A 14,437-nucleotide genomic window follows, 5' to 3' on the forward strand; every position below is an offset into this window, starting at 1 on the left:
CCCTGGGATGGGAGTGTCTAAAACTAAACAGCCTAGGTTTAGAGTGAGGGAGGAAAGATATAAAGGAGACCTAAGGGGCAACTTTTTCACAGAGAGGGTGGTGTGTGTATGGAATGAGCTGCCAGAGGAAATGGTGGAAGCATTTAAAAGGCATCTGGATGGGTATATGAATAGGAAGGGTTTAGAGGGATATGGGTCAAATGCTGGCAAGTGGGACTAGATTAATTGAGGATATCCGGTCGGCATGGATAAGTTGGACCGAAGGGTCTGTTTCCATGCTGTACATTTCTATGACTCTATGACCTGCAGTCTCTTTCTTAGCTAATATGCAGCAATAAAGGTTGTCCTCTATCTACCACAGTACAGCTCAGACTAGTCTGTTTGCTGTGTTACCACACACTGTATATAACATTCTTTACTCTTTATAGAATCTCATTGAAACTCATTTACAAAACATGCCTCAGTCTGTAGGTTGTATATTACAAACTGACCTCTCCCATAATGTATGTCAACACAACGCAGAAGGCATGTACAGGAGGAAATTGCTTTATTAAGTCAGGAGTAAAATAAGAAGGATAGCAAAGCTCTGATTTCCAATAAATCCAACCTTTTGCATCAGTCTTTTAACATGGTGAGAGTAAGTGAACTGCATCACAACTTTTTGAAATCAACATGAAGTCCTGGTACACTTCATTCACAATTACAGCTTACACGGGGGAGCTCACTCACAGGTTTCCCCATCTAGGTGGGAGTGAGAAGTGGAGTGGAGCTGGGCAGAGGGGTTTTAAAAAGCTCTAGTTTTCTTCAGTCCAGTTTTATAGATTTTTTTTTATTTCAAAAATATACTTTATTCATATATATTTAATCTATACAATTGGACATGTCATCATTCTGTAAACATTCCATTTCTTTGCGTGTCGAAACAGGGTGATCATTCATATTCACAGGTTGGTGCGATTACATTGAGCTGAGGCGCCAGCGGAGCCCAAATGACTGCGTGGGCCCCCTGTTCTTCTTTAGTCAGGCAGACGTTACACGGTGGCCTTTCCCCACCGCACCTTGGCGGCAGCTGCCCCAAGCTTCAGCGCGTCCCTCAACACGTAGTCCTGGACCTCGGAATGTGCCAGTCTGCAACACTCAGTCGGGGTCAACTCCTTCAGCTGGAAGATCGGCAGGTTTCGGCTTGCCCAGACAGCGTCCTTCACCGAGTTGATGATCCTCCAGGCACAGTTGATGTTCGTCTCGGTGTGCGCCCCGGGGAACAGGCCGTAGAGCACGGAGTCCCGCGTCACGGTGCTGCCCAGGACGAACCTCGACAAACACCACTGCATTCCTCTCCAGACTTCTTCTGCATAGGCACATCCCAGAGGGAGGTGTGTGACAGTCTCGCCCCCCCCCGCAGCCGCTTCGAGGGCAGCGTGCGGTGCGGCAGAGAGTCCGAGCGTGCATAAATGATCTCACAGGCAGAGCCCTTCTCACCACCAGCCAAGCCATGTCTTGGTGCTTGTTGGAAAGTTCTGGCGATGAGGCATTCTGCCAAATGGCTTTGACAGTCTGCTCAGGGAACCGCTCGATAGGATCCGCCCTCTCCTTTTCTCGAAGGGTCTCAAGGACACTACGCGCTGACCACTTCCTAATGGACTTGTGGTCAAAGGTGTTTTTCTTGATAAATTTCTCCACGAAGGACAGGGGATATGGAACGGTCCAACTACTCGGAGCGTTCCGCAGCAGCGAGGCCAGGCCCATCCTTCGCAACACCGGGGACAGGTAGAACCTCAGTACATAGTGACACTTGGTGTTTGCGTACCGGGGATCCACGCACAGCTTGATGCAGCCACACACAAGGGTGGCCATCAGGGTGAGGGTTGCATTGGGTGTGTTTTTTTCCCCCATTGCACCGGTCTTTGTACATTACATCTCTTCGGACCCGGTCCATCTTTGATCTCCACATGAAGTGGAAGATGGCCCGGGTGACTGCGGCAGCACAGGTTCTGGGGATAGGCCAGACCTGTGCCACGTATAACAATACTGAGAGTACCTCACACCTGATGACCAGGTTCTTACCCGCGATGGAGAGCGACCGTTGCTTCCATCTGCCCAGTTTCTGTCTCACCTTCCTGATCCGCTCCTCCCAGGTCTTGGCGCACGCCCCAGCCCCCCCCGAACCAAATACCCAGCACCTTCAGGTGGTCAGTCCTGACGGTGAAGGGGATAGAGGATTGGTCGGCCCAGTTCCCGAAGAGCATGGCTTCGCTCTTGCCTCGGTTTACCTTGGCCCCCGAGGCCCGTTCGAACTGGTCACAAATGCACATGAGTCTGTGCACGGACAGCGGATCCGAGCAGAAAACGGCGACGTCATCCAGTTTATAGATTGTGGGACAGCACTGTGAATTTGATGCTGTGAGCTTAAAGATGTTGGCAGCCAAGAAGAAGATGGGGGAGGCTAGTACCTGTTACAGTGACAGGTGTTTAGTCGTGATGCTGAGCTTTATAACATAGGAGTTCACACTGTGCAGGAGAGTTTGCATCAATTATAGAATTGTTTTATTGGTGTGATAAAAGGGACAGGGACTCTGGGGAGAAAGTGTAGACAGAGGGTGATACTGTGTGAAAGCTAAAGAAGCAAGTGAAATATGTACATTTGAGCCAACAGGAGAAAGTATACAGGTTTCTGGGTCTTCCAAGAAAAACTGAGAGGGTCACAGCAAAACAGGATGTCTATTCACCACGTAAATAAATAACTCTGGAATTTACTTTCCACCTGCCCAGAGTCAATTCAAGAATGTAATCACTTTGAGAAAGACTTCCTGGACTACACTGAAATATTGTATTAAATCAATTTCCCAAAACTGACATGTTATTTGGAAATAGATTTCAGATGGACCTCTTCCCTATCCTTATTGATTGTTCTTAAACCCTTTCTAAGTTGCTGCAGTTAAGGACTAAAATATTTAAGGTTGTTATGCTTTTGATATCCAGGAGTAGGGATCTCACCTTAATTATTAAGCGATACATTTTGGTGAGTTTTGTAATATTTCCTATGTAATATTGCAGAGACTACAGCCTTGATATTCTATAATGTTGAAGCAAATTCCTGCAGATGCTGGAATCTGTACTGAACTCAAAAAATACTGCACATCACTGTGATTTCCAGCATTTTCTGTTTTCAGTACTCTGTAATGCTATTGGTTTTATTTAAATTGCTTCCTCAGTCACATCCCCTTCAACCCATCCCCCATCCAATCCTACCTATCCACTCCCCTCCCCAACTCTCTCTCTCTCTGTTTCGCTCTCTCTCCTCCCCAACCCAGGAAATGGCATTTCTTTCACTTCCTCCTGCCATTCTGGATCCTGATTCATTTTGTCCATAATCCCCTGCCTTCTCCACCTTCCCCTCACCTCCCCTCCCCACCATCCATCCCCTCACATAAACAAATAAACCTGTTGGACTATAACCTGGTGTCATGTGACTTCTGAGCTTGTCTACCCCAGTCCAATATGGAAGATGAGTGTGAGTGTGACTGCAGTGCAGTATGTAGGCACAGTGAAGCCTGGTCCAGCCTGGCCTTTCTCGTTGGGTATTGCAGTCGAGTGATGCATGTTGTTTCACTTCCAGGAGTTGAGTGTGGAGCGAGGGGTTCAGCGCGGGGGCTCCCTGAGGTGTGAGTCCATAGGAGGCTCCTCCCATCAAAGGCGTATGCAGTCGGAGAGTTTACAGAATCGCCTGCCCATCACCCAGCACTTTGGCCAGGTAAGGAGCAGCCTTGGCGACTGGCCAGGTATTCCGAACAGGCATGGGGTATCTGCACCCTTGCTGCTCATCTCTAGCCTGGCACATGAGCTGTCCCCCTGCTACCCTACCCCAGCCATGCCCTGCGCACTATGGACAGAACGTTATTTAACCCGAGACTGTCTTTAACAGAGTGTAATCCTGACCGACACCATGTAGAGCACGGCAGGGGTGGTAATTAACAGAGGATAACCCTGGCTGTTTTCTCCTTCCCCCCCACTGTCCCAGCTTCCCTGAAGCCCTACACCAGGTTACCTTTCGAGAGATTAGGAGAAAGTGAGGACTGCCCATGCTGGAAATCAGAGCCAAACAATGTGGTGCTGGAAAAGCACAGCAGGTCAGGCAGCATCTGAGGAACAGGAGAGTTGACATTTTGGGTATTCTCGATTCTCTTGCTCCACTGCCTGTTATGCTTTTCCAGCACCACACTTTTCAGTGACCTTTAGAGAGAGCTAGGTTCTGGGAGCCATGGCTATATCACATGGAGGAGCAGTAAGGGGAGCATCAGCTCGAAGCAAGGACCTTCATGGTCAAACAGGAGTCTACATTACCCAAACAGCTGTCCCACCATCACTGGTCTCAGTCATGTCAAACAAAATGCCCATTTTCTCAACCTTAGAACAAAATGCCCCTTTCTTATTTTATGGAGGGTTTATAGGAGAGTGACAGGAGTGGGCTGAGCTGGGGAAGATGGGGGTTGAGAGTGTGAAGTTGGTTCTGGGTTGGGATATCTGGTCATCATGAATAAGTTGGACCTAAGGGTCTGTTTCCATGCTGTACATCTCTATGACTCTATGTTCACTGTTTTCCCTCCAGTCTCGTCCTCGGCGACCAGCTCCTCGCTCCACCAACGCAGATGCTGCGCTGCCCCCTGGGAGAGACAGGTAACAATTTCAATGGCAGATACAATCCCCATCCTGACTCCCTACCACTGGGACCCTGACTATACCCACCCCCTCTCTACCTGTTCCTGACACACTCCCCGTTAATGGCACTTCCCCATCCCATAATCATATGTGAGCTGAAAATGTGTTGCTGGAACAGCGCAGCAGGTCAGGCAGCATCCAGGGAACAGGAGAATCGACGTTTCGGGCATAAGCCCTTCTTCAGGAATGAGCTTATGAGAAGGGCTTATGCCCGAAACGTCGATTCTCCTGTTCCCTGGATGCTGCCTGACCTGCTGCGCTGTTCCAGCAACACATTTTCAGCTCTGATCTCCAGCATCTGCAGACCTCACTTTCTCCTCATAATCATATGTAGGAGTGACAGCACCCCCTCTCCCTCTTTGTGTGGGGTATTAACCCCCTGTCTATCCCTGTGAGGAGTATTAACCCCCTCCCTATTCCTGTGTGGGTATTAACCCCGTCCGTATCCCTGTGAGGGGTATTAACTCCCTCCTTATCCCTGTATGGGTTATTAACCCCTTCTCCGTCCCTGTATGGGGTATTAACCCCCTTCACCCCCCCCATGAAAGGTATTAACCCCCCCTATCCCTGTGAGGGGTATTAACCCTCTTCCCCTCCCAGTGTGGAGTATTTACCCCTCTCCCCTTTCCTGTGTGGGGTATTAGTGACCCCACCACCCCCAGCACCTCTCTCGTTTCCTCTCACAGCTCCCCCTTTGTGTGTCCGCTCAACATTAGGAATATAAACACCTGCCAGGCCACACATCCTGTCACCCTGGGCTCCAACCGACTGAACTCTCATGGAAAGACCACTCTATCTCTGTTTGTTTTGCCATTTTCTTTGTAAATGCCCGGTGAGGTTTTTATGTCCCAGTATAGGATCTGCAGCCTGAGCCCATTCCAGTGGTGGTCCACCTGATTTCTATTTTGCCTGTAATTTATTAGCTTTCTTGTGCAGATCCAACAGTAGAGAGCTGGGGCTGGAGAGCTCACTGGACACCATTGAAGATGAGCTTCTGGATTGTAACCTTCTGCAGGATGAGGATATGGATCTACTCGGTGAGATCTTTGACACGCTCAGCACACGGACAGTACATGACAAGGGTCTTCTGTATGGTACTCGCAGCCTTGATTTCTACAACTTGGATTCAATGGAGGATATCCGTAGGGTGAGAAATCGAAGAACGCCTCATCTTCCGCCTCGGAACACTTCAACTCCAGGGCATCAATGTGGATTTCAACAGTTTCCTCATTTCCCCTTCCCCCACCTCATCCTAGCTTCTAACCTCCAGCAACTCGATCCCCTGACCTGTCCGGACTTGTCCGACCTGCCCAGCTCCTTTTCCACCTATCCACTCCACCCTCTCCTCCCTGACCTATCACCTTCATCTCCTTCCCCACTGACCTATTGTAACGCTATCACATCAATCATTCTGTGTCTGCTCATTTCTGTCCAGTCAGTCCCTTATCTCGCAAAACAGCTTCAAAGTCTCCAGTCCGCAGAACCCATGTCTATTTCTGACATAATGTTGCCTCTCTGGGACATGGGTTTCAAACATCATGCCAGAAACCCAGATCCCGAATCCACAGTGCAGTGTTGAGGGAATGCTGCACTCTCAAAGCTTTTAACTTAATTCCCCATTTGCCCTCTGAGGTGCATGATAAAGATCCCAGAGTCAATGCTAACCAATGTTTATTCCTGCACCATCACCCAGATTAAAAAGCCATTTTAAAAATACATTCACACCCTGGAAGTGAACAAGACTGACAGATGGAGCCCACATCCAGTCACCCTGAGGTGATCATCTGTGCAAAACAATTAAAAATAAATAAAAATAAAATTCTGTAGTGACAGCTTCAGAAAGTAGTTAAGAAGCGAGTGTCCAAATGCTGGAGCTGAAAAATGTGTTGCTGGAAAAGCGCAGCAGGTCAGGCAGTATCCAAGGAACAGGAGAATCGACGTTTCGGGCATAAGTCAATTCTCCTGCTCCTTGGATATTGCCTGACCTGCTGCGCTTTTCCAGCAACACATTTTTCAGCTCTGATTTCCAGCATCTGCAGTCCTCACTTTCTCCAAATGCTGGAGCCAGTAAGGACAGCGTCAGTGTGCTAAATCTCAGTGATGTGTAAGATCTGTTTGAACGTACCTCTTTCTGGCTCATATTTAATTTTATTTGTGACAATATGGAGAAGACATTGTCTGGGACCAGGAAAAGCCTGACACTGCAACCTGGGGTCACAGTATCTTATCATCACGACGACATGCATTCCTTATCCAGAAGTCTGCACTAAACAGTTGTTTCAATGTATTATTGATAAAAGTGCTCATTTGTTTTTCTCATGTTTGCAGGTTAAAGACATCAATCCCAGTGAGGAAAACCTCACCAGCAAGAGTCGGAGGGAGTCTGTACCAGCTCAACCTGGCAGTTGGGGTTTGGACGGTTCTGCAGAGTGTGTGAAGTCCCTGTCAGCTTCTCTGGATGAATCGTCGGGCCTATCGTCAGTGTCCAATAGCCAGCCAGACCTCAGAGATTCTGGCAGTCTCTCCAGTAGCAGTCATGAAGAAAACATACCAGCTCCCAAAGCAGAGACATTGAAATGCAATTCTCTGATCAACAACAACACAACAGATCCTGGATCAACAGAGGAGCCTTCATCCAACTCCCTGTCTGGCAAAGCTAATGATAAATGTACAGGGATTCACTGGGATAAAGGATCTTCACTAGCCCAGTTCGATGAAACATTGGCTGAAAATGGAGATTCTCAGCTGGAGGTGAGCAAGATTAGAGGTGAAGTGCAAACTGAGACTGTAGGGCTCAGTGAACTGAAACTATCTGAAGGTGAATTGAAGCAGCACCGTGGACAAGAAGCAGCGGGGGATCATGTTGAGAATGCAGTCGTGTCCACAGAGATTATACCTGACCAGACCAAGAACACTGAAAAACTTCCACCACCAACTGCTCCTAAAACATCAACCATGGGGCGGAGAGCAAGGCTGACTGCCCAGGCCAACAAAGGATTAGATGGTAGTGATACAAAGGGGGAGAGTTCCAATGGCCAGGAAATGGGATCCAAGGAGCCAGTTTCACACACCGAGTTCCCTCTGTCTGCTCCTGCAGGCATGCCCACTGGTGGGGAGGAAACAACTCCCCCCATACAGTCTGCCCTCTCTTATTTCAAGGCTCGCTCAGGGGAACAAAAGGCTGATTCGGTGAGAGGGAAGGTGCACCAGTCACCAGCCTCAGCAGGGGGGAGCCTGGGCAGAAGTGGCAAAGCCGAGTGTAAAGAGGACCTTAATGCAGGAAAGGCCGTATCTGAGCTCACCACCTCAAATAATGGGAGTCCAGGCAAAAGTTCACCATCTCCAGAGAGCGAGAAACAGATACCTGAACCAGCAACACCTAGTGATAAAGATTCTGACATTACACCTCCCAAAAAAGTTTCAGAGCTAAAGAAGAGATTTGAATCCTAGCAAACAACAGAATTTCTAATTGACTTTTTCCGAGGTTGGGGTATGTGTTTTCCCAACCGAATATTGGATATGTTGGGTTTCTGATCTTTGCTTTGTGGTTGTGTGGCATGTCACACATTAGTTTCCAGGTCAGTGACCAGAATTTTTTTTTTTTTACTTATATCCAAGAACTGAGCTGAAGCCTTGAAAGATGTCCATTGTAAACTGGAAGAGCGATTTTTAATCTTTCCATTAACTTCTTCCACTCAGTAACTGTTTTAAGAAATGGCCTCCTGAACAATGACTCAAGCTCTAGAAATGTCCAGAGGAGGGGTAGGGCCTGGTATTTAGAAAGTAAGCCAATATTTTTTCAGAGTTTTCTATATTTAAAAGAGCAATGTGCAGCATAGGGGCTGCAAACAGGTCCTCACACAATTGGCTTTGTGACAGGACAAGAAATATGTTATTAGTTGTGTGAAATAGAGTGCAAATCTGAGATAACTTGTTCAACATCCTGCACATTTGCTTGAAGTGCAGGGGATACCTAAACAAAGTAAATCTTTGTCTTAAATCTTCATTTTGTGAGTCATAAAGAGGTGAAATATTGAGATTTCAGACCATAAGATGTCAGAACTGAAGTGGGCCATTCACTCTATCAATGAGATCACAGCTGATCTACTAATCCTTAACTCCACTTCCTGGAGTTATCGCTATAACTCATCCTTACACTTTAAAAATCTGCCTGTCTCAGCCTTGAATATTGTTAATGACTCAGGTAAAGAATCCCACAGATTCACTTCACTCTAAATCAATACATTTCTTCTCATTTCTGTCTTAAACACTTACTCTAAGATGATGTCCTCTGGTCCTACACTCTCCCATGACAGGCAATAACATCTCAGTATCTTCTCTGTCGTGACCCCTGAAATCTTTTATGTTTCAAAAGGATCTCCTGTTATTCTTCGAAATTCCAATGAGTACAGCCCAAACTACTTAATATGAAACACCCTCCATATCCAACCTAATAAAGTTCTCTGGACTGCCCTCAGTGCCAGTAAATCTTTTGTTATACAAGGGAATCAGAAATGTTCACTGTTTCCAGCTGTGGTCTGATTTGTGCTATGTATAGTTTTTGCAAGACCTCTCAATTGTTACCCACTATCCCCGTTGGAATGAAGACCAACATTCCATTTGCTTTTCTTCGTTCCTACTGAATTTGGATGCTTGCTTTTTGTGATTCATACACAAGGATCCCCAAATTCCTCTGTTCCATAGCTTTCTGCAGTTTTTTTCAGATGAAATAATATCATCTCCTGTAGTTTCCTATCAAAGTACATAGCCTCACATTTTATTCCATCTGCTAAGTTTTTGCCCATTCACTTAATCTGTCCATATCCCTCTACAGAATGTTTGTACATCCTCAACACTTGCTTTCCCACCTGTTTTCATCTCATCAGCAAACTTGACAATATGGCATTAATTTCCCTCATGCAAGTTATTAATATACATGATCAATAATTATGGCCCCAGCACTGATCCCTGTAGCACTCCGCTCATTACTACTGTATTCTGAAAATGCCACCCTTTAGCTGTACTCTGTCTTCTACTAGTTAGCCTGTCCTCTAACCATGCTTATGTGGATTGTCTTCTTATTAAATAGCTTTATAACAGTACCTTATCAAATGTGTTTTGGAAATCCAAATATATATATGGATTCCCTTTTATCTCTCCAACGTGTTACCCCCTTAAAGAGTTCCAATAAATTTGACAGGCATTACTTCCCCCTCATGAAACCATACTGACTCTGCATGATTATATTTTGTATTTCTAAATGCTCTAAAATTGCATCTTTCTCGCAGACTCTGAACATTTTCCCAATTATAGATATTAAGCTAACTCGCTTACAGTTACATCTTTTGTCCCTCCTTTTTTTGGATAAGGGCAGTTGGCAGTTTTCTAAACATCTGGGACTTTTCCAGAATCTCTATTCTTGGAAAATTATTACCAGTGTGTCCACTATCTCTGTAGCTACTTTGTTGACTATCCTAGGAAGCTTCCCATCACATCCAGAGGATGTACCAGCATTTAGCCCCCAGTAGTTTTTTTCTTCTCCAGTGATAGTTTTTTTATTTATTCTCTTTCTCTCACACGCACACACACAGACACACACTCACATTCAGCATTGGTTATTTCACACAATATGGTCTCCTGCCATGAAAACTGATGCAAAGTATTTATTCAATTCTTCTGCCATGCCTCGGTTCCCCATTATTATTTCCCCAGCCTCATTCTCTAAGGATCCTACGAGTACTTGGGCCTTTCTTTTCCTTTTCCTATATTTAAATAAGCTCTTGCTGTCTGTTTTTACATTACTTGCTGGTTTACACCCAAAGTTTATGTTTTGCTTTATCTTCGTCACCTTTTGTTGGCTTTTAAAACTTTTCCAATCCTCTGACGTACTACCATTTTTTGCCATGTTGTAGCATTTGTTTTTCAAGTGATGCTATCCTAAATGTCTCTGGTTAACTATGGTTGGTTTATCCCCTACTTAGAATCCTCCTTCTTCATTGGGATTTTATTTGCTATCAACCATTTTCTTAAATGTCTGCCACCTTTGCTGGACCGTATTTCCTGTTAACCACTTTTCACAATCCACACCCACCAACTCTGTCCTTATCCCTATGTAATTATGCTTACTTAAGTTTAACACTGTTGTTTTTGACCCAAATTTCTCACATTCAAATGGAATGCTAAATTCTGTCATGTTCTGGCCCTTGTTCCATTGGGGATCTTTTACTCTTTAAATCTGCCTCTTTATATATATTAGCAGATCCAAAACTGATTGCCAGTAGAATCCACAACATATTCATAGAATATGACTCCCTACAGAATGGAAGCAGGCCATTTGGCCCATCAGATCCACACCAACCCTCTGAAGAATATCCCACCCCTAGCCCTATCCCCGTAACCCTGTAATTCTCATGGTCAATCCATCTAATCTGCACAAATTTTGGATTGGGAGGAAATCGGAGCATCTGGTGGAAATCCACGCAGACATGGGGAGAACATGCAAACTCCACACAGACAATCGCCCCAGGCTGGAATCAAACCCAGGTCCCTGGCACTGTGAGGCAGCAGTGCTAACCACTGAGCCACTGTATCTGCTCCAAATTCTTAATAACACAATCCAGTTTCACTTTTTGCACCAGATATTCCACATGATGTGCTTCCACTGTCATTAATTTTGGTTGAAAGAATGAAGAAAAACTAATTTCAATTTAATGGAATAATTTTAAGGTGGATGTAGAAACAGACTTGAACACATTCATACACAACAGTGTTTGTGGCAGGACATGTTGAGAAAGTTGTTTGAAACCTATACAACATCACTAACTTTTCTAAATAGGAGAGTAGAGAAGCAAGGAAGTGGTGTTTAACCTTTCCAAACACTGTTTGGGCCTCAGTGGAATATTGTATTCCATTCCAGAGCCCATCTTTCAGGATGTCAGGGTACAGAAGAGACTTACTAGAATGGGAGCAGCAATATGGAGACATACAGCATGGAAACAGATCCTTCGGTCTAATTTGTCTGCACCAACTAGATATCCTAAACTGATCTTGTCCTATTTGCAAGTATTTTGGCCTATATTTGTGTACCCATTGTATCTTTTAAATGTAATTGTCCCAGCCTCCATCACCTCCTATGGCAGCTCGTTCCATGCATACATCACCCTCTGCATGAAAAAGTTACCCCTCAGTATATTTCTGGTAGGGTGAAAGGGAAGGCTGGTAGGTGTAGGGAATGCTGGATAACTAAAGAAATTGAGGATTTGGTTAAGAAAAAGAAGGAAGCATATGTCAGATATAAACAGCAGAGATCGAGTGAATCGTTAGAAGAGAATAAAGGCCAGTAGAGAGTATACTTAAAAAGGAAATCAGGAGGGGAAAAAGGGGACATGAGATAGCTTTGGCAAATATGGTTAAGGAGGATCCTATAAATACATTAAGGACAAAAGGGTAACGAGGGAGAGAATAGGACCCCTCAAAGATCAACAAGGCAGCCGATGTGTGGAACAGCAAGAGTTGGAGGAGATACTAAACGCATATTTTGCTTCAGTGTCTACTGTGGAGAAGGACATGGAAGATATAGACTGTAGGGAAATAGATGGTGATATCTTGAAAAATGTCCATATTACAGAGGAGGAAGTGCTGGATGTCTTAAAACGCATAAAAGTTAATAAATCCCTAGGACCCGATCAGGTGTCCCCTAGAACTCTGTGGGAAACTAGGGAAGTGATTGCTGGGCCCATTGCTGAGATATTTGTATCATCGATAGTCACAGGTGAGGTGCTGGAAGACTGGAGTTAGCCACCGTGGTGCCACTGTTTAAGAAGGTGGTAAGGACAAGTCAGGGAACTATAGACCAGTGAGCCTGACCTCAGTGGTGGGTAAGTTGTTGGAGGGGCAAGATATACATGTATTTGGATTGGCAAGGACTGATTAGGGATAGTCAGCATGGCTTTGTGCATGGGAAATCATGTCTCACAAACTTGATTATGTTTTTTGAAGAAGTAATGAAGAGGATTGATGAGGGCAGAGCAGTAGATGTGATCTATATAAACTTCAGTAAGGCATTTGACAAGGTTCCTCAGGGTAGGCTGGTTAGCAAGGTTAGATCTCACGGATTAGAAGGCAGAAGACAGAGGGTGGTGGTGGAGGGTTGTTTTTCAGACTGGAGGGCTCTGACCAGCGGTGTGCCTCAAGGATCGGTGCTGGATCCACTGCTATAAATGATTTAGATGTGAACACAGGAGACAGAGTTAGTAAGTATGCAGATGACACCAAAATTGGAGGTGCAGTAGACAGAGAATAAGGTAAACTCAGACTACAACTTGATAAAATGGACCATTGGGCCAAGGAATGGCAGATAGAGTTTAATTTAGATAAATGTGAGATGCTGCATTTTGGCACTTATACACTTAATGGTAAGGTCTGGGGAGTGTTGCTTAACAGAGACCTTGGAGTGCAGGTTCATAGTTCCTTGAAAGTGGAGTTGCATGTAGATAAGATAGTGAAGAAGGCGTTTGGTATGCTTTCCATTATTGGTCAGAGTATTGAGGATAGGAGTTTAGATCAGAGTGGTGCTGGAAAAGCACAGCAGGTCAGGCAGCATCCGAGGAGCAGGAAAATGGACGTTTCAGACAAAAGCCCTTCATCAGGAATAGAGGCAGGATGCCTCCAGGGTGGAGAGATAAACTCCTATTGAGTATAGGAGTTGGGAGGTCATGTTGCAGCTGTACAGGACATTGGCTAGGCCACTATTGGAATATTGTGTGCAATTCTGGTCACCCTGCTATAGGAAGGATGTTGTGAAACTTGAAAGGGTTCAGAAAAGATTTACAAGGATGTTGCCAGGGTTGGGGGATTTGAGCTATAGGGAGAGGTTGAATAGGCTGGGACTGTTTTTCCTGGAGAATCAGAGGCTGAGGGGTGACCTTAGAGAGGTTTATAAAATCATGAGGTGCATGGATAGCGTAAATAAACAATAAATATTTTCTCTGGGTGGGGGAGTCAAGAACTAGAGGGCATAGGTTTAGGGTGAGAGGGGAAAGATATAAAAGGGACATAAGGGGCAACGTTTTCACACAGAGGGTGGTACGTGTATGGAATGAGCTGCCAGAGGATGTGGTGGAGGCTGGTACAATTACAACATTTAAAAGGCATCTGGATGGGTATATGAATAGGAAAGGTTTAGAGGGATATGGGATGGAAATGTGCTGCTGGAAAAGCGCAGCAGGTCAGGCAGCATCTAGGGAACAGGAGAATCGACGTTTCGGGCATTAGCCCTTCTTCAGGAATGAGGAAAGTTGGTCCAGCAGGCTAAGATAAAAGATAGGGAGGAGGGACTTGGGGGAGGGGCGTCAGAAATGTGATAGGTGGAAAGAGGTCAAGGTGAGGGTGATAGATCAGACTGGGGTGGGGGCGGAGAGGTCGGGAAGAAGATTGCAGGTTAGGAAGGCGGTGCTGAATTTGATGGATTTGACTGAGACAGGCTGGGGGGAGGGGAAATGAGGAAACTGGTGAAATCCGAGTTCATCCCTTGTGGTTGGAGGGTTCCTAGCCGGAAGAGGAGGCGTTCTTCCTCCAACCGTCGTTTCGCTGTGGTCTGACGATGGAGGAGTCCAAAGACCTGCATATCCTTGGTGGAGTGGGAGGGGGAATTGAAATGTTGAGCTACAGGGTGGTTGGGTTGGTTGGTCTGGGTGTCCCAGAGGTGTTCCCTGAAACGCTC

The 14,437-nt window shown here is 45.6% G+C and overlaps 1 protein-coding gene across 3 annotated transcripts in view; it reads left to right on the plus strand.

Annotated features, from left to right (window-relative positions):
- Positions 1 to 14,077, plus strand: part of LOC122552390 (DENN domain-containing protein 1B-like) — an 83,644-nt gene extending 69,567 nt beyond the window's left edge. For all 3 annotated transcript variants that reach the window (XM_087983376.1, XM_087983378.1, XM_087983379.1), the window contains 4 exons: positions 3,617 to 3,751; positions 4,607 to 4,674; positions 5,653 to 5,863; positions 7,045 to 14,077. In XM_087983376.1, coding sequence (XP_087839502.1) covers positions 3,617 to 3,751; positions 4,607 to 4,674; positions 5,653 to 5,863; positions 7,045 to 8,166 — 1,536 coding nt within the window. In that variant the 3' untranslated portion in view covers positions 8,167 to 14,077. The remainder of the gene's footprint in view (positions 1 to 3,616; positions 3,752 to 4,606; positions 4,675 to 5,652; positions 5,864 to 7,044) is intronic.
- The last annotated feature ends 360 nt before the right edge of the window (positions 14,078 to 14,437 follow it).

This window comes from Chiloscyllium plagiosum, unplaced genomic scaffold, assembly GCF_037043375.1.
Source record: "Chiloscyllium plagiosum isolate Xiang-an unplaced genomic scaffold, Cpla_swu_hap1 HiC_scaffold_45, whole genome shotgun sequence".
Lineage (NCBI taxonomy): Eukaryota > Metazoa > Chordata > Chondrichthyes > Orectolobiformes > Hemiscylliidae > Chiloscyllium > Chiloscyllium plagiosum.